This window comes from Zonotrichia leucophrys, chromosome Z, assembly GCF_028769735.1.
Source record: "Zonotrichia leucophrys gambelii isolate GWCS_2022_RI chromosome Z, RI_Zleu_2.0, whole genome shotgun sequence".
Lineage (NCBI taxonomy): Eukaryota > Metazoa > Chordata > Aves > Passeriformes > Passerellidae > Zonotrichia > Zonotrichia leucophrys.
In genome coordinates, this window is record NC_088200.1 from 14,805,622 (window position 1) to 14,832,486 (window position 26,865).

The 26,865-nt window shown below is 34.1% G+C and overlaps 1 protein-coding gene across 2 annotated transcripts in view; it reads right to left on the minus strand.

The window, feature by feature from the left end:
• The window catches only part of MAN2A1 (mannosidase alpha class 2A member 1), a 120,931-nt gene that overhangs the window by 47,224 nt on the left and 46,842 nt on the right, over positions 1-26,865 (minus strand). For both annotated transcript variants that reach the window (XM_064736194.1, XM_064736193.1), the window contains 4 exons: positions 22,694-22,896; positions 18,382-18,567; positions 16,951-17,065; positions 14,076-14,143 (listed from right to left, as the gene is read on the minus strand). In XM_064736194.1, the coding sequence (XP_064592264.1) occupies positions 14,076-14,143; positions 16,951-17,065; positions 18,382-18,567; positions 22,694-22,896 (572 nt within the window). The remainder of the gene's footprint in view (positions 1-14,075; positions 14,144-16,950; positions 17,066-18,381; positions 18,568-22,693; positions 22,897-26,865) is intronic.

A 26,865-nucleotide genomic window follows, 5' to 3' on the forward strand; every position in this document is an offset into this window, starting at 1 on the left:
AATTAAATTACATTACTTCAGAAGTACTATTCAGCTCCCACCCTTAAACAATATCCCACTATAAAAATTTTAGATTTTATTTGGAAAAAAAGAGCTACACCTCAATTAAGCTGTATCATTGCAAAGACTCTCACAAAGAATTGAATGTATTAATATGCTGTGGTTGCATTACAGAGAGAAGCAACTTGATAATATTTAAAGTTTTCTATTCCTTATCTTAAGGCAAAAACATCATGAGTATTACCGTCTTTCAAAAGAAGCAAGCAAATACTTCCTTTTCGTTATTCAGGTCTTTGGCAACAACACCAATAAAATAATTTAGGTTTACAGCCTTCATTCATTTAAAGAGTGAAGGGTTTTAATGGCTATCAGTAAAAATTAATATGAAAAATTTTATCCAAATATTTTACTTTAGAGGGCACCATTATGTCCAAGAGTCAGTCATAATTTATTTTGTTTATTCAGGAAATCTAAGAATGTTAAAACTATGCTAAAATAAACTGCATTGGTACAAAAACCATGACTAAACCACTCACACAGAGACCATGCACTTCACCTCTGCACTGGGAGCAAGAGTTAACTGCTCCCAGCCCATTCAAAAAAGAGAAGTTATTGTAGATTTGAGCTCTTAATGCTAAATTGGATGCATCACAAATATTTGAAATTTAAGAAAAGCAAACCCTGACAACTTTTCAGACAGATTTGGAAAGATATACCTTGAATTCTTTTACTCCCATACATTTTTGGGTCTCTGAAATTCCAAACAGGTATCTTTTAGTCACAGAAGTATGACCACCTTTCCTAGATAATCTAATATTAATAACATTAATAAACTCTATAAAATGCATACATACAAGAATATTTTGACCAGATTTTCCTGTAGCACAAGATTTAACTCATTGTGGAACATTTTCAGCAAGAGCTGGAACGCTCCCCTCCCCTCCCACCCCGCTGCTCCTTACTTTAAATACTTTCATTTCCAAATAAAGAAAATATGTCAACTGCTGTAGCGATATTTACAGACAAATATATGAATAAAGACTATTTATTTAGATCTCTAACAACTCTAATCTCTGCCTCCTAAAATAATATTTTTTCCTAAACAGAAGAGCTTCAGTATTTCAAAAGATCACTGTTTTTTGTTTCTCCAATGTGCATAAACATATAGGCATATATGCTGATGCATACATTTACTGGTAACACCTGCAATACACCATAATTAGGACTTCCTTTTGAAGTTCATTCATCCTTCCTTCACAAGGGATGCATTCAACCAAGGTGGGAAATCACAACTCACTACTAGTAAATATCAGAGCATCAAGAGTGATAAGGGCTTATTCAAATACCACCTTTCAAGGCACATGGGATTTACAGTTCAAGACAACAGTGTTCACTGTTCAGCAGAGTAACTTCATTCAAGTACATCTGGACAACCAATTCCTTGAGGACCTCTAGCTCAGACTGACCAATTTTACTAAAATTTCTACAGCAAACTTTCTGAGATGGATAGGAGCATTTCCCATTATAAACGGTTTTATCAGAGTCAGTTCTTTGGACCCATAAGCAGAATTTTAATGCAAAGTTACACAAACAAAACCTTCAAAGCTGATTAGTTTCTTTCACTCTTCTCCTATAAAGGCCAAGGTAAGAACCACCTAAGGGGTGAAAAAAAATGCAACAAGTACACCCAAATCTGAGAAAAGATATGAGCCATGAGGCTAAATTATATACTGTATCAGTGATCTTCCAGTGAAGAGCAGAAGAGAAGAAACAGATGCATGTGAGTTCTGAAAGGAACAAGAGAGAAGTAATGAAAACAGTTTTAAAGGCTTTATGCTATAGAGAAAAGGAATTTAAGTAACTACATATGTCAATAGCTACCAGAAAGGCTGTTGGGTTAGAAACCACAATTCAGCTAGAAACGTAACATGAGTTCTCGACTCTTGATGGACTTTGATAGAACTTTAAAATTGTAAACAACACTGAAATTCCTTAAAAAAAAATTAATCTCACTGGGTAATAGAATCAAAACTGTCTCACATCTTAAAATTGCAAGAAAAAATTGCTTTGAAAATGGGAGAAGAGTCAGTAGGTAGTAACCTACTGACTCTTTTTAATTACTGAACACTGATGTGTTAAGATAAACTCAGATTTGATATTTAAACTGCATAAAGCACTGCTTGCCATGGTAGCTTCCAAAAATACCATTAAAAAAATCAAAACTATGAGACTTCTGATGTATGGCAGAATTTCAACAAAAAAGCCCCCAGAAGTCCAAGAAAATGAGAATCCTAAGAAACTGTAATGAATTGCCATTACACAGATGCATGTCTTAGGGGATGGAGGTACAGGGAAGGAAAAGAATCCAGACCATCTATTTGAACCAGACACTTATCTGTTCATTGTGCAAATATGTACAGCCTCCCCTGAAGAAAAGACTACTGTTATTCTTGCACTGAAGCCCAAGAAAACATCAAGATACTTTTTTCCTCTTTTTTTTAAAAAATATAGAATAAAACTGTAAGTAACTTGAGCACAAAAATTACTCCCCTGTTATTTATAAAGCTCTCTCCTTGCTGTAGGAAAACTGGGAAAAACATGGAATAAAACCTAACATTAAACATTCCCTTTTCTTAAGAAGGAAAACTCTACTGAATACTTTCAATACTTACTCCAACTGGTAGGTTAAAAAAAAAAAAAGTCAAGTAGTTACCTAGCTCTTTTCAAAACTCTAATGGTCCCTCATGTAAGGGTCAAAGCCTCCTCAGTCAAGAGTATGAATAACATGACATTTTAAGTAAGGGTCTCCTCATCCATTTTGTATGCTTTTCTGCTAGGAATTACTAAAGATGACCTATAAAATATAATTATAGAGCCTATAAAATAATTGTTCTGGAAATAAATGCCATATATACAATCTTCGGGATATTATCTGTTCATAGTGCTCCTCTGGTTATACAGAAATTAGACATTTTCCAATATCTCAATCCATGCTCTGTTCTTAATATTCCTTTAGGAACAAAACTCATCAAAAGCCAACTGAGCAGGCTCGTGATTGCGATACTCTCCTTGGCAGCAGATTAATGCTTTTTTTCCTACAGCACTTCTATCAGTTACTAAATTGGGCTTCAGAAGCTGTGTGTTTCACAGCACTTCAAGACACTTTTCAGTTCTGTTCAAAATTCATTTTGTAAGAAATTTAGGCAACAGAGAAAGTTTTGGAGAAAGTTACTCTAACCCTCATGCATGAAAATCTTCCGACCAATGTCCTCCACTTGCTGAAAGTATTTGAGTCTGACTCATACCAATTTCAAAGAAAATTTGACTCAGCAGGTATATTAAACTATCCTTATTTTCCCCTCTGTGAAATTAATATTTATTTCTCAAATGTAAAATATTCTCATGATTTCAACCAAATTATACTTCTTCTACTGCATGTTATTGCAAATACTGAACTTCATGTCTCTGTGCACCTTGAGCTATTATCAGTGACTTCTGATCCACAACCTTCTTTCAACAGGGGAAAACTACTTAAAAAAAAAAAAAAAGAAACAAAAAGTATCAAAATCAATTTGTAAATTAATTTTGAGATAAAAACTCATAAGCCCCTAAGGAATTACTCAATGTATTTTGGAACAAATATGCATGGATACTTGTCCAATAATATGAAAATAATTTTCTTCCTAGTTCATATTTCAAAAGGAAACAAAATCAGTAATACCCATTAGATACATCAGAGCTTTTTCTGGGTTCTTTTCCAGAAGGGGAAGTACACTTCCAATGTTAAAGCATACCAACTAATCTACAGAAATCTGATGTTAGGGATTTAGAGATTTAGAAACAGAATTTCTGGGGAATGAGAAGAGAGAGAGGGGTGTAGAGAGGTAAAGGTAAAATGCAGGATTTTCCAGTATGAGGAAATTTCTTGATTCTTTGCATTCCTACAGAGAACTGATCTGTTGCTACCAATTCACACAGTCAGTATGAGTAGTTACTGCAGTGTTCAATACTGCTCACCACATGTGAAATCCACCTATCTATGGTAATAGTAATTTTAAAAATTCACCGAAAAAGACCTCCACAACCCCCACAAACATCACTCTGCAAACATTTAATGCATAAAACAGTTAAAATGGCAGCACTCAGACAGTCTTTCTTCAAAAGTGATACAAAAACACTCCAGCTTTTACAACAGATTTGCCAAGTGACAAAATAACTTTTGTCAGAGGAAAAAACCTTTTTGTCCTGACCAGATAATTCCGTTTTTTCTGTACAATATACAATAAATTGCTGTGCTTGTGCACAACATCTCTTAAGCAGAAATATTCTCTCATTAGAGCTACCAGCTCGTATACAAACACCATGCAGCCTTTAAAATCACTGAAAGGTCTTACATGTCTTAAAACAGTCCCTTTTTCTCCTTATTCCACCTGGTCAAGCAGAGGTCTATGCACAAAACAGACTGTTCTATAATCTTAGATCATGTTAGGTGCTGCAAAATACCCCTTTTCCACTGTGACTCCCAAGAGTAAACTGAAGAGACAAAGGAAAATCCAGATATTAACAAAATCCCCTGTGGACTAGGAGGTTGCTGTAGCTTGACCTCTTAGATAAAATGAGAAATCAGAAGGGCAAACTTTGAAAAATGCTGCAGTTGCTATTCTTGAAAAAGTCCAAATCTGATTATATTGTTTTGCAGCTCTAGCACCAGTTTTTCTAATACGATATTAAATTTTTTATTATTTTAAACAACATTTTCTCCAGTTATGTCTTCCTATTTTCCACTGTGTGTACAATGACTGTTTGTAACAAACCTGCATGCATTTATAGACTTATCTTCCTTACTATAAGTCTTTTCAAACTAAATAGATGATGCTATTGATGCTCTTCAGTGCTTTCTTTGACTTAGTGCTCCTGCTTTCCTACTAACTCTTCCCAACTTCTCACCCCATATTTTTGATGAAGTCTTCATCACTCTTGAGTACAGCACACTATTTCAGCTGCATTTTACAAAGAGCATTTCCATTTAAATCATGCAAGAGCAAACTTGGCTTTGATACCATACAAGCAACCCTCTCAATGCCATCTTCTGTCATACCTAGTGTTCTTCTGCTTCACTAATGTCCATTGGTCAGTCCACACCTTATTTTTCAATGTGATGTGCAATGCTTCCACTTTCCTGCTTCTTTGATTATGGAATATATCTCCACTTTACCAAGACAGTTTTAAATACTAATCCCCATATAGAGTGGTAGTTGCCAGTATGACATCAACTTTTATAATCTATTTACATTCTACTCTGTTAGCATGACAGATAGAAAATTACTTGTGACTTTAATATCTTGCCTAAAGAAGTCTTTACTTGTTTTTCGGCCTTACTTTGCACAAAAAAATTCCATCCTACTTAGATTGATTTAATTTGGATTTAGATTTGATTTAGTTTTTTCAGATTGGATTTAATTTGAATAATACGTGATACCCAACATTTATCAATGAACATTTATCAATGAACATTTAGAAAACAGCTGGGCAATCAACAAGTCTGTCAATTAACTGAGTGAAGGTAGCACAAAGTTAATGTCAAAGCAACATATGAAACTACAGTGAATTGTGCTTAATCAGCACACCTAATAATATTAAAATAAATTCCATAGTTTCTACTGAAACCATTTGTATGCATAACTATACAATCTTAGACATTTAATTAAATTGAAAAGACTTTTGTTTATGATTAGGACCTAGGGTCTCAGATATAGTGTCAGATGTAAACACAAAATCTAAAGCAGAAGGAACATGGGTGGTTTATTAAAAATCAAGTTAAACAAACAGCTTTCTATTAAGCCAGAGAAAAGCAGGTTCTTCCCCAAAAGAAGATTTCAATATCTTCCCCCAAGGGTCTTTTAATTGACTGGATAAAGTCAAAGGAGATTTATCAGTTTACCTAACAATATTAAATAAATGCTACTACGTTCCTCTATATCACATTCAGATAAGCATCTCATAAATTCATCAATACTATCACAAATGTAACAAGAAAAGAAAATCACTTTACATCAAAGCAGCAAATTATAATCCATTTAATCTGTTCAATCTAGAGTAAAATATTGATCTTGAATATATATATAATAAAATGTTATAATATATGAAGAAATAGTGGGATTTTTCCCTCTTCTTAAATAAGACATCTTTTGAAGTTTATGAATAATAACCTTCATAAGAGCTAACAGAATGGTAATCTTCACCTCAAATTACCAGCAAACAACATAAATTTGTGTTACTTTTGTAAGGTGGAAACAGAACCTATTATCCAGGGATCAGCTTTTCATTATACTATTAAACTGATGACATCAAGAAATGAGGAGATACTTCCAATAAATAACTAAATTCACAAGAATCTACTTCAGTAGAGTTGCAACTAACACAATACAATGCCATAATTATAACAGCATTTGAAAAGAAAAATGTAGTTTAGAAATAGAGCTACGCTAAAATTACATATTATTTCCAAAAGTAGTAATGTCTGACAGTTCTGGTTAACATACAAATAAAAAAACCCCAGTGATTCTGTGCTTATAAAAAAATAATCTTAGCTTGACACTTCCGAATCACTGTAGGAATACCCTTCCTAATGACAACCCCAAATCTGAACTTCAGAGTCATTAATAAATCTGAGACAACATGCATTCCTATGAATTCTCTCCTTTATAACTCTACAGAGAAATCTTTATAATATCCATTGCTCATGTAAAAGGCGCAGCATTAGGCAGACAATAGGCACACAATCCATCCCTCCACTCTCACAGGAAACAGGACCTTTGTGTGGCTTTCTCAAGAACAAACCATGGAACAACCTCAAGAAAACAGCATTCACAAAAACCACAGACAACAGCACAGCAAGAACTATATATTTCGAGAACACGAAAAAAATCAACATCAACCTAAGACAAGACTTTTAAATGTTATGTACCTACTACATATGCCAGATACACATACTTCCTATGATTTAGATGGATTGTAGTGGCACATATATCCTAATCTGGAGCACATAACTACTCTCCAATTAAGGATAAAAGGATTAAGTCCAAAGGCACTATTTTAAATTTTTCTTTTACCACAAAGTTGTGAGATGTTCTGAGGTCCAAGATGGGCTTGAAGCCCCCTGACTTTTTCAGGATCAGGAAGTACCTTCACTAAAATCCTTTCCTTGTTCCTCTTGTAGTGCAGGCTTTATAAATCTGCATTTAGAAGGGAAAAAAAATCTGGTTCAGAAGAGCAGAAAGACTTTTAAGTATTCCATATCACTTCAGTCTGTGCCTTGAGAGCCTTGGACTAACTACAATATTGCCTCAAGGTAACTCCAGTAAAAAGGCTGAAGGGGCCAGTGCCTGGAAAAAAAAGAAATAATACACAAATGTACTAATATACTGAAAATATGTATATGCTATTTCCAAAGCTTCTTCAACAAGTACATGCATAGGATGCAGATCTTTCAGCTGTATTCAACCATTCACTACCATGCTCCTTCATAATGATCACTTTCTGTGCTTTGAAAACAAGCTCAGGCTTTTCCGTCCCATAGAGTATGTTTAGTTCACCTCTTTCTTCTGCATTTCACAATATTTCCACTGCAGTGCTCTCAGAGGAAACCAGAAATTTATTGTAAGACCTAATTGTCATATTTTATTTAAATCTTGTAATTTTTTATAGTTACTGAAGCATCAAACACCTTCACTACTGCCTGATTGTACTGGTACTGCAAACACCAACAAAAGATGCTGATATTCCATGTATTGAAATGAAAGGACCAAATTTACAACTTAGAAAAACAGCGAAGATCCTATGAATCCTACAAACTAAGAACTTATTTACTGGTTTAATTTTGCAGTGGCAATTTCAAAGACAGTCAGTAGACAAAAACATTTAGAACAGACTGTCATTGGTTCATCCACAGTAAGACCAAAAACTGAAAAAAAGTTTGATGTATAAGAATTTTTATACACTAAAAATTAATATTTAAAAGTTTGAAATGTAACAACTTTTAGAATAACTTGAATTCAGAAGCATAGCATTCAAAAATTGAGTTGTAAAAAATAAAAATTATTTCCACAAAAAGCTTTGAAGTACAATTAATTGCAAATCAAAGTTGCTTTTTTCTTCTTCATAATGAAAACTTATCGTACCTCAAAAAATGTACCACCATTCAATTTTAAAGCCCTCAAACAAAACTAGGCATTCATGTTGTTTGGTTTTTAGACTTCATAGATAACTTTCAATGAGATGTCAATTACCAGTGCCTGGAGTAAGTTCAGAGATAAGCCTGTATGAATTATATTCTTTAACTTTTTTTAACACAAAAAGTAGAAAACTCACACAGAAAATCCAGAAATCTCTGAAAAACTATTATGACCTTACAAAAAGAGTGAGAATAAAGGATCAAGGTGCTGTGAAACTCTTCCATACCCCTCACTTCCTGTCCCATTAGACATTGTCAATGGAGAGTTTGCTGGTTTGGTCATAAAGACATTTGCACAGCTAAGTTCCACCTAAAAAACAGAATGAATGAATGTATCATGCTTTTTTGTTCCATTTGAATGAGCACCACTTTTAACGGAGTGATTTTTACTGAAACAGTTATTTCAAGTTCACATTTAGCAACATTTCAAGATTCAGACGTGTGAGTTATCCTGAGTCAGCCAAGCATTTCATTGCCTCTGCAACAGCTCTTCCATCATGAAAACCAAGGAGAATGCTTTTTAAATATCCAATCAATTTAGTCAAAATGACCTTGAGTTTACTACAAACAGAACATGTTCCTGGCGGTTACAGGTCACCTGAAATCTAGTAAATTGATCAGGCAGCTGAACACTGAGATTAACACTTTAAAGTAATTTTCAAAAAACCATTAGGTTGCATCCAACTTAAGCAGCTGGGGTATTGGAAATTAAATGCAGGCTCTTCATATATCACCTCTAAAGTGTTTTCTAATTTTTCACCTACTTGCACTACTGTGTGCTTAATAGATGGGCTTAATTATGCATTGTTTCTTAATAGAAGCAGCGAGTATTAAGGCTTGACTGAATGAGTATACACCCTGCCCACCTCCCTGAAAGATACTAATACAGAGGTTTCACTTAAACACACAAGATTGTGCATTTTGTGATCACTAGTTCATCCAATTAAAACTTAAAAGTATTGGTTTGGTTAGTGTTTGTTTGTTTGCTTGTTTTTTCAAGATCTGTTTTCTTCTCTGGGTGTGCACATTAACAATGCATTAATTGCTAGAAATATGTATGAACACATCTTAAATGTTACTGCATTCTTTCCTGTTTTCTTTAAATTTGTTTTTTTTTCTTCATTGAGCTTCGAAAATACTTTTTCTTCCACTGTCCTTTATTTCCCCAGCTGTTTTGGAGTACAACTAGGAATATATGCCTCTGAAATCATGCAAGCATAAAAGGAATTTAAGATGTTTATTATTAAAATGTCAAATGCTGCTGGAGAGTCCTTCTAAAGGGAAGGGGAAAGGAAACAAAAAAATCACCACCAAAGCAAAAGTTGCCAAATGAAGAATATTACCCTGATCCAGTCACATTCTAAGCTCACAAAGACACAGTTATGGCATGCGACTAACAAAGTTTCCTTCTCAAATTATTTTTGCTGTAGTCATCCAACCAAACACAGTACCATACCCATTGCTCTGTCAAAAATTTTTTACTTTGGTACATTATTCTATATTGCATAATAAAGTTAGCAATATAGCTTTAATTTCTGCATTAAAGTGCTGTGTTGAGAAAGCAGTGAATACCCTGCCAAGTGAATTTTTGAAAATATTATCAAGTTGAAAAATTATAGAGGTAAATTGGGATTTTCTTTCTGAAAAAATACCACGCATTTTGGACCTAATGGTATAAACAACACTTATGCCAAAACTTTATTAAATACAACTTTATGCCAAAACCTGCTCATGGATAACAAAGTCAGGATAACAGCCAAGATTATTTTGTAGCCTCTATTTGAAAAAAGGAAATATTCTTTTATAACATGGATATCATTAAACTGCTTTGACAGATTTTTGAGGAAATAATTTATATCCTCCCATAATTAATCCTCTGGGCAACCTAAATATTTCAGCTAATGGAAACAGCTAGCTAAGCTATTTTATAGTCTGCTAAGATATAAAACTGGCCTGATAAGAAGGTTACCATATCATATTGTTCCTCTAAGATCAGTTGACAAAAGTAATTTGTGGGAAAATTACAAGAATAGCTGGTATAGCACAAAAAAAAAAATCCTAAATAGATTATTTTTTTTTTTTTTTTAGTTTTTCACTACCATAGTATCTTCAGTTCAGATATGATAGAGTGCAGTGGAACTCAGTATCGAAACTGCCCAGGCAGGTATGTGAAGGTTCAAGAGTTAAAACGAGAAGGGGGAAGAAGAGATAAAACCTAATTGCCATTGGTAGGCCTTTTCACTATGATTCACCATATTGAGCCAAACAAGACCACTACAAGATGCAAGCTGGTGCTGACACCCAATCGAGTCATTTGGTCATGGAGCATGCTCCCCTACAATGCTGTGTCCAGAAAACAGCACAGATAGGAATAGCTGGAAAAGCCCTCCCCTCACAGCCAGCATGCCCTTGATCTGCTGCTGACAGCCTGAACAACAGGAGCTCCAAACACACCCCCCACCCACCAAGTCCAGTGAGGGCAAGTCTTTTGTCTTTCAGAAACTATGAGCTCTGGTAGACTGTTCCTGAAAACCTATTATTATACTGGTACAATATAGATATTATACTCCTGGGCAGTAAGAGAGTATGAACCAGCATCCAGTTTAGCAGCACACTCAATGGGCTTTGTCACCAAGACATGCAGTAATTTTAAACTTCAGAGCAAGACAGAAGTAGTTCCACATCTAGTTGGATATTTTCTTGTGAAAGCTCCATTTTTCAGCTAAACAAAATATTTTTTTAAAAATCATGTATATTAATTTATCAGTTAAAAGGGATTTAGTGTCATTAAAGACTCCATAATTTCAGTATTCAAAAGCCTGATCATTAGCCCACTTAGTCATCCTGAGGTCATGGAGTCAAAGACCTAAAATATCCTGTACACCTATTTCATCAAAATAAACACATTACTTTAAAAATACATTTCTGGATTCATTAGGATATCACAACAGCACTACAGAGAAAAGATGAACAGGTGTGGGCAGAAACAATACCAAAGAGGTTACAGGTGGCACCTGCTTAGAAGCAGTTTGAAATATAATTCTCAACTACACAACAATATGGAGATACTTCACACCGGAACATTAACAACTGAATGAGAGATTTCTTCCTGCTTTCTTTTTCTTCCATGTAATTGAGTTGTCCTAGGTCTCCTGTACAGTCTGTCAGATCAGTTTTCACTACCAACTACAACTTCCATGAGCAGTGAAGAGAACACTTAACTAAAAAATACACAAAAGGAAGGATGGATGAAACAGACAAAAAGCACACTACCAACTATGGTCCTGTAGAAAGCTGGTTATATTTGTAATCAGTAAAATAAGGAAAAAAAAAAGAAAAACGCTGAAATTTGAAAAGCCATTATGAGTTTCCCATCAGCAGTGTCCCTCCAAAAGCACAGGTGATATGACACACACTTATGTAAGAATAACCAAGATAGAATACAGATTTTTTTTCAAATTCTGACACAGAAATGCAAACATATGAAAAGCTAAACAGCCAATCAAAGAAAAACTAAATAGCCAATCAAAATCAAACACTTTGCCAGTTACACTGATTTAATTTCTATGCCATATAATGACATATTAGAACACAATAGCAGAAAGAAATCCAGAGATTCAATTACACATAGAAGAATAATAAAGAAGATTAAGAACAGAAGATAAGCAAATAACAAAGTTTTGGTGAAAATTAGTTTTTAAAGTCTGCTGATCCTCCAAAATTTTAAATGGAAACAAACCAGTTTCCTTCTTAAAAGCTCTAAAGTTTGAAGTTCAAGCATAGTAATTCTTAATATAGATTTATTGAGCTGAGTTTAAGCTTCTACTGAAAACAACATTTCTCATGAAATGCTACAAGAAAATTCAGATGCAATCATAATAATCATATATTAGATTTAACCAGTAGTTACAACAACATCTTACATACCACTTTTCCCAATGGTAATAAATTTAGTGGAGATTCAGACTACAACCAGAGATAAAGTTAGAAGCCTAAAGAAACTAAGCTAATTTTAATAAGCAAAAACAGCTTAACAAAGAGATATTCAAATGAAAATTTTAACAACAAATGAAACATTAAGTACTATACACTTAAGTAAAACATTTATGTGAAACACTTTCAAAGTTTTCTAAAAAGGATATAAAAACCCCAGGATTTAGTCAGTAATATCAATATTTTCTTATAATATTTTTTTGCCCTTTCTGTCTCCTTTTTCCCCTCTTCAATCTTTTTCCCATATTTCTGACTGCAGACTTTGGAATATATATCATACCTTATATGACTGTATGGTATCTTCACAATACCAGATAACAAAGTTAGCAATTTTCTACTAGTACTATTTTCTTAGTAAGCTAAGACCAGTTTAGAGACTACCAGCAGTAGCCAGAATAATATTACTGGTAATGTCATGTATATCTATTTAATTTACAAGTCAGACGGGGGGAAAAAAAGGGCAAATATCTGAAATTAGGATCAAAAAGGGGAAAACTTACTTAGCATATTATGCAGAGACAAAAGTGGAACACTGTATGCAAACAAAAGGTGTATTAGGGGATGAAAAGGGCACAGGGAAAATTTCAACAGCTAACCTAGGTAAGGAGAGCAAAGGCAACAAATCTACCCTCAAACAGCAAAGAAAATCTACATCATAAGTTGCTTCCAACCAAGTGCTTATATACTACATATACAATCCTCTTCCAGTGAAGAAACCTGGGGAAATAATTTTGAAAAGCTAAAACATTATTGTTAAATAAATAAGCACCTGAGTTCTTGGTCATTTTGGACAAGTTTAAGATAATCTATTAGCATCTCTATAGCACTCCAATAAGAGAAGCCCTATTTTAAAAGCATTCTCTAAAGAAAAGCATACACTAGACACATTATGTATATTTAGTGCTGGAAGACTGAAGACAGCTTCTCCCGAAAGGACACAAGAACTAAACCTTACTCACTTTTTTAAAAGATTTTAACTATATATATATATATATATATATATATATATATATATACACTTCAGCAGTTAGTCGGCTGAATAGTTGGACATCTGCATCAATTAAGCAAGTAAGCTTTATTAGTTTGCCACTAGAACTAGAGAAATCAGATACTAACATCAGGAAAAACAGCATTCACTGCTTTTTAAATGAATCTTAAATCTTCTGTTCTGTAAGCAAAAACCTTGCATTATTTGATTTACACAGACAGCAGTTTTCATATCCGGCCATCTTATTCACTTTATTTGGATCAGCCACTTTAAATGAATGTGTACATTATTTTAGGTGGGATACTGAGTGTTCATGGACATAGCAGGATGCCAATTTCAGCAGAATACCCTACAATTACATATAAATAAAAAGTAACTCCTCTTAATAGAACAGTAAGTTCGAGTTAAGAAAAAACAGAATCCTAGTTTATCTTCTACTTGATTTTTAAAATCAATTCAGAATTTATAAACTGTGATTTTTAGGCCTTAAAAAAATTTAACATTTTGCTCACAGAGTTAACTGAGGCACCTGTAATTCTGCCTATTTAGAATCTTCTATTGCTTCTCTCAAGCACAATCTATTTAGTATTACAATGCTGTAAAACCACACAGAAACAGAACACTTACTTCAGCTGTGGTATGTGAGAAATGCCTATAGTTTTAACATGCTGTGTCCTCTTTCAGTGAGACATAATTATATTAGCATAATTTCCCAGAGTAACTTATTAAATTTTTTTTGTTCTATTTTGAGCAAAATTTGGAAAAAAAAGGGAAATTGCATAAAAAACTACTTACTAGGTAGTGAAAACACATATATTGCTAAAAGAATCTCATACACTCGGTAATATATAAATTATTTACCTTGGTTGCAATGTCAGCTTTATAACTGTCTTGCGTGGCAAAGAATCTTGAGAAGCCTGAACATCATCCTACAAGAGAACATCTTTGAATTTGCTTTTGAATACACTTCAGTAAGTAATATATGAGCGTTCCTATTACATGCATTTTGTGGAGCACAAAACCACAGAAATCAAATCTTATTTTAGCCTGTTACTGAGGACGACAAACAACAAAATTTAATAAACCAAGTACTTCACACTGACAAAAGTAAGACACTTTGACCAAATCACTGGGAAATACTTATTTTCATTAAAGATTTTATTAGATTCCATTATTAAATTATTACACCTGTGTTTTCATTTTTTCATACAAGCCTTCATAATCACCGACTTCCTTCAAATTTTGCAAATATTTATCACATATTTTTATTAAATTTCTGCTACAATAAATTTACTCTGAAACAATATGCTCCTGGGCACTTACCACAACCAATCACTGTATAGTCTTCTGCAAGCTCTCGTTGTTACCTTATATTGTACAAAAAGAAAAGTTTCAAAAAACATAATTTGGGGTGTGGGGTGGTACAGGGCTCACTTCCACTGAGGAAAGGCAGAGGCAAGACATTGCTGTCATCGTTTCATAGCCTAAGAGAACAGCCTGCTGGTTCACAGCGCATTCCAGTCAGTTCTTACAATGGTGACCACTACAGACTTTGAAATTAAAGTGCAGAGTTCTCAGTTCCTCAAAACATCCTTAAAATGAAGTTTTTCAAGTCTAGCAATTGTCACTTACATTTACATTTTCTTTCTGCACTGAAAGAACTAATGTACAGGAATTGTGTAATGGTTGTAGTTTTTCTTTTTTATATTTCCAATCTCATCCATGATCCAACCAAAGCTGGGTCATTCTGGGATCTTTAAGGGTCTTCTCATTATCAGCGTATTGCCCTCCAAATGATTTTTTGTTTGCATACTAGTGTAGAGTTTGTAAAACTTAACATAAGAAGTACAAAGTATTAATGAGAAAACCATGATGCTGTTGTGTGGAACGAATAATTAAAAAGAGTAGAAAAAGTGCAAGTGGTATCATTCTAGAGTACTTCAATAGTGTCTTATTCCCAACCTCCTTTTTTCTGCCTCCAAGAAAGGGAACTTTTCCTGCTACCTACTGGAATGCTGCTGCTGTGATTTTGTGCTCTGCTCTTCTAAGTGTTTTTGACTTCTTCACCCCTCAAAAACAACAGCCACTTTCAGTCTTACAGTCTTCATCATGTGTCTTTCTCAACTCTCTTGACATCCATTCTGAATGCCCATCTCTGAGCAATTCCTGATGTCAGCTTCCATCAGCCACCAAAACACCACTCCAAAATGAATGCCTTTGAACTTCCAACTTGAACTCAAGGTTTGCACAGGTGTTCTGTAAGTTACCCTGAAGTTCTCCTGTTAGCAGTCTACAAATACCACATTGGAAAGGTTTTTTTGCTATTTCCAATGCATAGCGGAGATACTAGATTACTGATACACTGCAGATGTGATGTGGCAAACAGATAAATCTTAATCTGCTTTGGTAATCATCTTATTTTTTTGCTTTATATAGACACAATAAATTCATTGCCATAATAACTTACTCTTTAATTTCTGCTTTCACAGTGGTAATAATAGCTTATTGAATTAGTATGCTCCTAGGCAATATACAGTTGAAACAGTAATTAGCACTTCTACAATGCAGTGGTGGTATTAATCCAGACTGATGAAGAACAGGAACAGCAAACGTTTAATAAAATGTAACATCACAACATCTTCCAATATAATTTAGAGCAGGAGTAAAACCTTCATCCCATGAATGCCTTCAAAATATTCCTGCTTTATGAAAGTGCACATTCATTTTCCAAAGACGAGAAAAATTAATATATTTGTGGCACACAAGCATGTAGCATACACATGCAGCATATATTTATACATATATATTTGCATAAAATTAATAAAAAGTATAAAGAACTATTTTAACAAAAAAGATTTTATGTATACATGTGACTGGAAGAATAGTTCAAGATATGACACACATGGCACAGCTAAACCAGTAGAATGTATGTCATGTTCATTATGTCAGAAGTGTGAGATAATCATATCAGAAAGACTGTCTTAACCCTGCTGTGCTTATGCACAAAGAACTTAAAGCATCTAATTTTGTCTATCTTCAGGGTAAATGCAGTAAGTAGACTTCCTAAAAATTCATAGCTGTCACTGAAAAGCACTTTTGTTCAGAAAGTCATGAAACTAAGAATTCTGAAAGGAAGCAATATTAGCAAGTGTGTTTCTTCAAGGGGTTCTTTACTGTAAAATAGGTCTCAAAATGATTCATGAAGATCCATTGCTGACTTTATCGCCCATTTCATCGAACACTCCTCTTTCAAATAATTTCAGCAAAGTAAAAAGAGCACAAGGTTTTGTCTTGACCTATCTTGCAAACTAAGGTTAGGCTTCTGTTAGGGATGGGAATTTTCTTCTTCCCACATTTATTAAGTTCCTCTGTGAAGCGAAGTCAAATTACAGGACTACATACTGTACTATATTTGCTCATGTATATCCCTTAAGTCACCAACACATTTATGCCCACAAGAAAATTAGAACACCTGCTTTTACTATCTAACTCAAAAAGGGCAACAAAATAAGTCCCTTTCCTTTAGCCGTGTGGGCATTTTTTTCAGCATCAACTGCTGACATGCTCATTTTTTAATTTCCAGTATCTTCAGTTATTGCAAATAGCGATAAGTAGCACATTTCTGAGAAGGCATTAGGTGCAAATTTAGTTCTGACATTTCCTAGGGTTACTCAAACTGAATTCAAAGACATAGTTCACATTTCACTTTTGGAAAAAATCAAGGAAGAGAGCTCACCATCTTCAGAAGTGGAGTTGCTGAGTCATAGTTATAATCACTTTTGTCTTTTAGGATAAGAATATGAACAGAGTCAATTATTACTTTCTTCAAATTCATTATTGAATGGAAAAGCCTGTTAAAACATTTAAAATCTTAGTTAGTTTTCAATTGGTTTTATTCAATGTTGTAACACTGAAATTTAAAAACATTAAAGAACTCAAAAATATGAGTTGCAGAAAAATAAATAAGAATGTTAGCATCAACACAGCATGAAAATAATAATAGTAGCAATGGGTGACCAGCCTGAAAAATGCAGAAATATTCTGAATTATATTCTTGTCTTGCATACTGAAAGTAAGGTACATCTCCTCCTGCATGCTGTGCTACCAAAGGTATATTCTCAAAATACCAAGTATTTTTTCAAAATGCTAATCTTAGGAAAGTTTGCAGTTGGTATATTTGATTTTCAGTTTCTATAGTGGAGACAAGCCTGAAACATTTGTCAGAATCTCAAGACTGTGTTTACACAGGATTAAGAGAACAATCAGAAATACAAAAAATATAAGCTATAAACTATATAAACTACCAGGATGTCCACAAATTTCTGAAGACAGAGAGCTGGATAATTTTATTTGTAAAGTGAAAAAAGCCTTTATTTCACTTTCTCATAACTAAGTGCATCGTGAATACTTATGATATAGTAGATTCAATGTATGGAATTTAAAAATACTTGTCATGAAATAGTTTTAAACAAGAGTATTTTAGATGCATTTAAAACAATTACTTATTTAATGAACATGCTCTATCATCAGTCTACCGTCATCACCTCAATTAATCAAATTTACTAGTTCTTAACATTCCAATATGAAGAAATTATCTGAACAAACCCCTAATTAAAGCGTGTGCATACACAGACATACATATCTCATGCAAAGTTCTCAAAAAAATTCTATGAAGACTCTAGCAGAATAATTTTGCAATACTTAGAAATAGCCCCCAGATGAGACAATAAACAGACAAGTTACGTAGAAGACTTTCAGCACAAAAAAGATTTCCCACTTTTAAGACAGGCAGACTACAGAGGGTGTGAGATTTTCCAAAGAATATATGCTTAAATTAGCATATCTTTGATTATTGCTTATGGCAGAGAAATACAAAAACTTCTCTTACTTACTGCAGAAAAATTCTGTTATTAATGAAATCTCAGTAATGTGTCTACCTTTTGAAATATCAAAATTTTGTTTGGACATCAATTTCTTATTCAGAGGGTTCAAAAATATTGCGTAAATGAAGAGCATGGGTAATCAAATCTACTTCTCATGTAGAGCACCTCCACACTTGCAGTGGAGTACATTGCTGTATCAAATCTGTAAGTCTGAAATAAACACTTTGATTTTAAAAATGCAAAAGGAGATTAAGATTTAAGTTTATGTATATACAATAAATTACCTGGTGCCATAATCCACTACTACCCAATCTTTGGCTGTTCCTGTAATAGCATCATGATGCTGGAAGAGTCCAAGGTTCCTCCTAGCCTCTGTCAGCAATTTATAGTTATCCACAGAAGGAAATACACTCATCTTCTCAGATTTACTGGACTGAACTAATGCCAAGGAATAGAGAATTTCAGCTGCCCTGAAATTGCAGAGAATAATCAAATATTTTTACAGGTTAAAATGTAAAAAGCAATACATGCTTGATCTGAAGGATAAATGGTAAATAGTTCCATAAGCTCTATAAACTTTGTTCTTGCACATTTTAGCATATCTTCGTACTGTAGCATCCTACCAGACTTCTGTGGTGGAAAACAGACCTTTAAAATAAAAATATGACAGTGCAAACTAAAATACACAGTCATAAATGTGTGAGAGGTATATGGAATTGATCCTAAAACCTCACAGCATGGATAGAGTGCCTTACAAGAACCATATAATTTCCATTGCAAAAAACAACTTATTAATCAAATAAATTTGTTTTAAATAAATATCCTAATCTGTATACTACTGAATATCTATTCTGCCATTTGCACTTAAAGCAAACTAAATTCTTCTAAAGACTTAACCATCTCATGCACCTGCTTACTACATCGTCACCTGGAGAGAACACTGGATTCCAAAACCCTTACATTGAACAGAACACAGAGCCTTTCTCTTCTATTTCCTCTGCAAAAACCCAGCACTAAAATATTACTAGATTTTCACTTGCTTTATGAGAATCTAAATTTATTTTACAAAAAATATCCCCATAATTGCCAGTTATTATGAATATTTAAATGACAAAAATACCTGCATAAATTCTGCAAAAACATCTGTTAACTTTTTTCCTATCTTCTCCTAAAATGTTATAGTTCTCTTTTTGCAAGGGCGCAAAGTGTCAGATTATTTTTCAAAATTTAGTAGAGGTTAATGAACATTTCTCTAGTACTTGAAGCAACAAAGATGATGCAGGTTAATGACATAAAAAGCAAAGAAATCACAACAACATATTTTTCTTGTAATGTTAACTTCTAGGCCTTGCAAGTAATAAATTAAAAAGAAAAGGAAAATAAATTAGCTCTTTTATTTACAGAAGTTGTCAGTGAGGGCATGTGTTGCATTTTAAACTATAAAAAACAAAAAAAATTAACAAAAACCACTTGGTTTTCAGACTATGCATGATATTAATTGTTAACATGAAAAATTCCTTTAGATTTAATTTTCTCTTCATCTTTATACAACTCATAGGTAACAGTCATATAAACTTGTTTATATAACTACCATGTACCCAAGTAAACTGAAAGGTGCGCTATACATATAACAGCCTAAACTATTCTCATATTGTCAATATTTCATGAACAGGTGAAGATGTTGCTCTTACCGGTTAGCTAATTGCTCATAAACTACACACAAAATCAAGATGTTAGGAAGTTTTAAGTCCTATATTTAATTACCAGTGCTAGATTAACCTTAATCACTGTAATTTAAATGTTGCTTAATGCAAATTCCTACTTCTACGAATCCCTTCTACTTTGTCCTCTTGCAGCTTAACTTGAAAGAAAAATTAAAATATTTTAGTTGAAAAAAAGTCATCAGATGCTCATCCATTTAGTGGATGAATAAGCCCTGTCCTAAAGCATTTTACCTTTTTTTAAAAAATCAAGTTAGCCACTAAACACTGACCTAACTTTGCTATAAAGAAGAGAACACAACAAATTTTAGTCCTTAAAATAAGGTTAGATTTTCTTCCCCACAAATAATTTTTATTTAATTTTCTTTTTTATTAATAAGGACATCTCTCAGATGCAGAATTTTCCTTCCATATCTCAATATTTTTCTAAACAATAAAAAGGTTCAATGGTCAATGATGAAAGACACTCAGAAATACAACACTGTATTAGAGAACACTTCAGCTTATAGGTAAGAATCTAATCCCTTTCCATATAACCTGTATAAAGCCTTGGTTTTCTCACATCTGTTTCAAAATACTGCAGATGACCTAATACAGTTTTCAGAAATTTTCCACTTCATTTTAATTTGTTGCATCTGTCCCCGATAGGACACTGCAAATAGACCAAAATTTGCTTAACTTATTTGTCAAGGCCTACACTAACTTCCCATACCTAGGTCCAGTTTATATTTAACCTACATAAATAATATTTCCAAGAGAGTTTGAACTCTCAAGATGTAGAGTTTTCTATCCATCTGCATAGTTAGAAGTATCACGGTAGTATTCACCTTCTAAATTAGTTAAATTTTCTTTTTGCAGATTTATGTAATTTTTCCCTGTTTACATTAGTAACTAATAAAACAAAAAAATGTGTCCCTAACTTGTCTCAAACTATGGTGCTGTTCTTTAAATCTTTTCATTATATTAAATAAACTTCTGGCCACATATTTTATCACTCTGCAAACTACTCCCATCCATCCGTCCATCCATCCATCCATCCATCCATCCATCCATCCATCCCTCCCTCCCTCCCTCCCTCCCTCACTTAAGATTAAAAAGTTAATAATGACTCAAATCACTGTGTCAATCTCCATTATAAAATCCTTAAGCTTTCTTACACTTCCTTACTACATCATCCCCCAAAAAAACTCTTTTTAAACAGGAAAAACCTTAAACAACCAACTCTTCTCTTGCTTAAATGGTTAGTTTTCATATTGGGTCCTGGGCTGAACATTATCTCCTGGCTATTATGTAACAGGGAAGTGCTGCTTAATTCTGGTATTGTTCGAGTTTAAAAACCTTCATCCTTGGTAAAGAGCACACACACACATGTATTTACCGTCTGTTCATGGCTGCTTCTCTCACAAATATGGACATACACCAGACAGACAGAGGGATGTTAGCTCAAACATACTGCAGAAATAATTATCATGAATTTGAGGATTAAATATGATCCTACTGTATTTCCTTTGACTTTAAAGAAATAAAAAATAAAAGATAAAAACCCTAGTCCTGCTATTCTCATAGCTAATGTGACCCTCATGAAGATTGTCATGGTTTCTGAAAACAACATTGACAAAAAACCTGATATTAAAACAATGAGAACACATCTATACATTTTTTTTCTTAGATCTTATTTACAAAGGATAATGAAAAACTAAAAACTTGCCAGGTATTTTTTAAAACTATACTTTAATACATGAGAGCATTGATAGATTAGTGTTTCTCCAGAGATTCTTTATCTATACCTTTTTCAGAAGTTGAAGTCAACTGAAACATTTAAATTAAGGAATCTCTTTATTAATGTAAAGTTTTAAATACTACAAACAAACTCATATGAAATTTTCTGTAATCTATGTAATAAAAAACAGGAAAATGACAATTAAGTAACCAAACCTAAAAATATTGAAAAAAATAAACTATGATGAAGCTGAATGAAATTAAATCCTTGGTGCATTTTAAGAAACAGACAGGAAATGAATCTAAACTGAGAAAATAATTAGCTAGATAATTCAATTTATAAAATTATTATCTGCCCTTCTTTTCTTGTTCTCTTGTGCATCTTGTCTTCTCCAACAGCAGTATTAAACAATGTTATTTTCACTGAAAATTAAAGATTCCTATGATGAATCATTCGCATTACCACAGTAAAAACTAGATTCCTTGGAAAAAATAAAACAAGTTCTGCTTCCGAAAGGTACTTGTATCTGCCTCCAAAACACTACTTTCCAAGCTTGCTTGGAAACGCCACTTTGCACATCTCTCTTGCCCGTTGGATACTGCATCATCCATTACCGCAAAAAAATTGTAAGCCCTCAGGAAGGCTATACATGGAATGTTCAGGATCTACATCACATCCATCTGCCCTAGATTTCCTTCTGGAGCTCTGTAACACAGTTAAATCATCTTATGTCTGCTACAAGGAAGAACTATTTAAATACTCCATTACCAAAATTCAGCAACAATTTTTTTCTTTCAAGAAGATGCAGACAGTTTTCAGAAGAACAGCAGTCGTAGATCACTTGGTACTCACTAGTCCTGGCTATTTCTCAGCTTCCTCTGAGAACCTTTTTACTTCTCTCTAAAAAAGTTCACACCATAGCCATAATTCCTTACTTTGTTTTTTTGCACGTGTGGCTTTTGCTTTCCCTACTAAACTGCCTTTGTCTCAATTCATGAGTGTTGTAGCCCTCACCCTTCCAATTCTCCTCAAGGTCCTGCTGGTGGGGGAGCAAGCAAGGGGCTGCCTGGGGTTAAACCATGACAAATACTTACACATTAATCTCTCCTGTGTGCCAAGAAATGCATTATGAATGTACTGGACAGCAGGATTTACCTTATGTAGGATTCCAAGACTCTGTCCAGGCGCTTATAAAAGGGTCGTGATGTAAAGTACCCACTCCAGTAATGATGATCTCTGTCTGCATAGGTGAAGAAGTCTCCACTTAAAACAGGAAAAAGTGAATTGCTGCTCTTTTCACCTAAATTGCTTTCTTTGAGCAGAGCTTCAAAGTAATCAGATAAAGTTCCAAACTGGGCCTGAATGAAAATTAAAATTACTGTAACAAAGTTCCATTTTCATTATGCAGAAAATACAGAGACAATGAATATGCTTGATTCCATATACATTTCAGAAACACACAACTCTTCCAGCAGATTTATAACAGAAAACCTATCCTAAAAATTTTTAAAGTTCCTCTTCACACTTTTCAGACAAGTTGGATAGCATTTCAAAACTCAATACAAGAAGTATTTTCAAAAAAGGCATATCAATTCAGCACAAGAAGGAGATGGATCTGTTGGAGCATGTCCAGAGAGGAGTCACAAAAGTGGTCAAAAAACACCTTCCCTCTGAGGAAAGACTGAGAGAGGTGTGGTTGTTCAGCCTGGAGAGAAGAAGGCTCTGGGGACACCTTGCTGCAGCCCTTCAGTACAGAAAGGGCCCTTGCAACAAAGATGGGGACAGGTTTTCAGTTGGATCTCTTGTGCTAAAACAGGAGGTAATGGTTTTAAACTAAAAGAGGACAGATTCAGAAGAGATATAAAGACAACTTTTAATACGATTGAGGCGATACACCCAAGGTGCCCACAGAGGTTGTGGATGCCCCATCTCCGGGAACACTCAAGGCTGGATTGGATGGGACTCTGGGGCAATCTCTGAAGATTTCTCTGCTCATTACAGGGGAGTTGGATGGGACAGTTTTAAAGGTCTCCTCCAACCAAAACCATTCCACAACTCAAGATATGTGATTTTTTTACTATTATTATTTCAATAGATAAATAAAATAATATCTAAATGTCAACAAACAAGCGAAGCATTGTTTCATATCTTACAAGTAAGTCAGTGATACACGAGCTGAGCAACACCTCAATATTACCCAAGCAGCTGTCTGGGCTAAGGAAGAAATTTTTGTAATGCAACAAAAACATAGTTCTCCTAATCCTGTGTTTTCAAAATTAGCTCTCTTGTGCTCCAGATCTTGCTTAACCCAACAGATGGCTTTTGATCAAAAAAAATAGAAATCAGCATTTGCTTTCAGAAGCTGATTCCTTAAATTCTATACAAAGAAATTGATTAAGAAATGTAAAATGTGGGATCAAAAAAATTTATTATCTTCTGGTCATTTTTAAAAATGCCCTGGCATGGTAATAGCAGATCTTTACAGGGTAGGCCAAAAATTGGTATCCTTAAGATTCAGAGGAACTAAAAATAGACTAAATAAATGATTGGCATCAATGTTCTTAGTATTGAGAAATGTTGTTAAAGAAGCATAGATGGCAAAATGGATTTCAAATGAAAGTATAAAAAAAACTAACAGAAGCTGGAGCAGGACAGAAGACCTCATATAATTACCAGAAATATCATCACTGTAAACAATAATGATAGCATTAATGATATAATGATATAATGATATAATGATAGCATAAAGTATACAATGTAGCATGTTGCAATTTATAACACCAAAATCAAGTTTTAGTAAAAATCTTTTTTTAAGTGACTTGGAATATAAGGAGTATCAGACTCTCACTATAACAACAAAATCACACTTTTCAATAATTTAAAAACCCCAAACACTTTCACTTCAACGTTGTTCAGATCATCCAAGTATTTGTTAGGTGAAGACAATATAGTAACTTGCCAGTTTAAATGGCAGTAAAGCAAAGAAAGATACATATTGCCCCTGAAATCCCACCAACAGCCCTTATCAGGTCTTCTAGGATACTTGCTCTTTTCCCTCACTACCATAGGCACCTACAAGTAGAAAATAAAAAACGAAACCAACACACCAGTAGAAGACACAAGAGACTATCTCACTTCTGCATTGAATCAGAGGAGTAAAACCTCACCAGACGAAGCATCAAAGTCAGGTGAATGGAAACAGTGGAATAACCTGGTAGAGTCTTCTAATGGCATAGTAAAAGACTCAGCTTAATTTATGTATAAGAGATGCAAAGGAAATCTCTGAATGGGAGATTGAATTCCTCAAGAGCAAAATAGGTATGTTTTACAGTGATGTACCACACACTTTTAGAACAGAATAGCGGCTGGCAGGAGAATCTCAATGCTAACAGATATATCCTCTAGATAAACATCACAAAGAACTGTCTGAAAGAGTAAATCTCCCTTCAGATCAGAAAGGCAGAGTAGGCACTCCCTTGTGCAAGCAGTAATATCCCAGGCATCTCAGCACTTCAGGAAGAAATGTGAACTCTTCCTTTATATAATCTAGATTCTTACATAGCTGAGCATGTCCTGCTACTTGCCTGTGGAGTTACATTCCACTAGGGAAAGCGCAGAAGAGCGTGAAAGAAAAGAAATACTTCAATCCATTTAAGCTCATATTTCCAAGAATAAATGACATCAGTTTCAAACAAAACAAAAAATCAAGCAAAACCAGAAAAACACAAAAAAAAACCCCAACAGACAGGCAACAAACAACTATGAAAGAAAAAAAAGAACAACAAAAACAGAGAGAGGAAAACCTAAGTATCTGAACAAAATGGAAAGGAGAAACACTCTGATGCCAACAGTGTTCCAGCTGATCAAAATACCCCAGGTATGAAGCAGCAGACAGAGTATTTTGTTTCTTTCTGTCAGGGTATTAAAAACCAGAAAAAGGGTCAGATACCTCCATGAGGGAACCAAGGGTCAATGTGACCAGCCTAATGAAGCAGACTTGCTAGAATCCTTGACAATGGGCTGAGCAGAACCTTTCAGAAGAACTTTCAGAGGTCTTAGGACAGCACTGGTTCTTGAAGAATGACTTCAGAGCCAGAGCCTTCAGTTTTTGCCCCAGGGACAAAATCATCCAGCCCAGGTTAGTAAGAACTACAGAAAATATGTTGCTGTTAGTATCCAAAGAGTAATTACCTGAACAGTACACACATTTTTGACAGAAGTAAAGCTAGTGATAGCAGCAAGCTTAAGTTTTAAAAGATGGGCTTTGGATTTACGAAATGAAGAGTACTCTGCAGGTCTGCCTCCCTCCACTAAGACATAGTGGTCCTTCACCATACATCATGTCACCCGCATCCCACAGGAAAGACATAAAAATGAGTTTTCAGATAAAATATAATCCCAAGAAATCATTTTATGCAGAATACAAGTCCAGAAGTCAGCAGAAAGTAATAATATACTACAGACACTACTCAAATGCACAGTTGGAAGAATCAGGGGAGGTCTCAGAAAATATAACGAAAAACAGATGCACAAACCATACAGAAGATACCAGACCAGGTTTAAAAAAAAGCCTAAATGTGAAAGCAAGCAAAAGTGCACTCTCAGGTAACACTCAAAAAACCCAGGGTTGTGGCCCCCACTTGTTAATGTCATGCTGAAAGATGATGAGAAGCTGTCAGAATACAGAGAACATTTATAGTACCAGATGTCCCTAGGGCCTCCTCGTTCTTCAAGAAGTACTCACTAAAGCACATGAATGTGTGTTTTAACTCTTACACAAAATCATCAATTTGAAGTGGTATCTCCTCTGATAATTGTGTTAATATGCTGAGCACTTTTGTAGCCAGCTCAGTCTCAGATTTTATTGTTTTCAACAACATGTGCCAGCAATGGGATCTCTTAAGATTTTTGGTTTGTTTTGGGATGTAAAACCAAGAGGACACAAATAAAGCAGCAAAATCTTCTTGAATTTCTCATAAGAAAATGCAATAGTTTGATTTAACAAAGTCTGTGAGTCTAAAGTAACAATGCCTGAAGCCTGTGAAAACAGTCTAAGAAAACAATTAAACCTACTAGTTATTCTTCAAATTAATCTAGTTTGGAAACTATCTATAGTTTTCAAGCCAATATTATTAATAGCAACATTTTTGTTTTGGGGGGAGAGAAGGTAGTAAAGGTTAAAAAAAATGTAAGCTACCAAGACACATCAATCTGCTGTTAAATAATATATAAAGATTCACATTTGAAAAAAAATCCAAACCTAACCACAATTACTTTTTCCATGAAGAATCACAGAATATTGGGAAATACTGTTTTCTCAACAAACC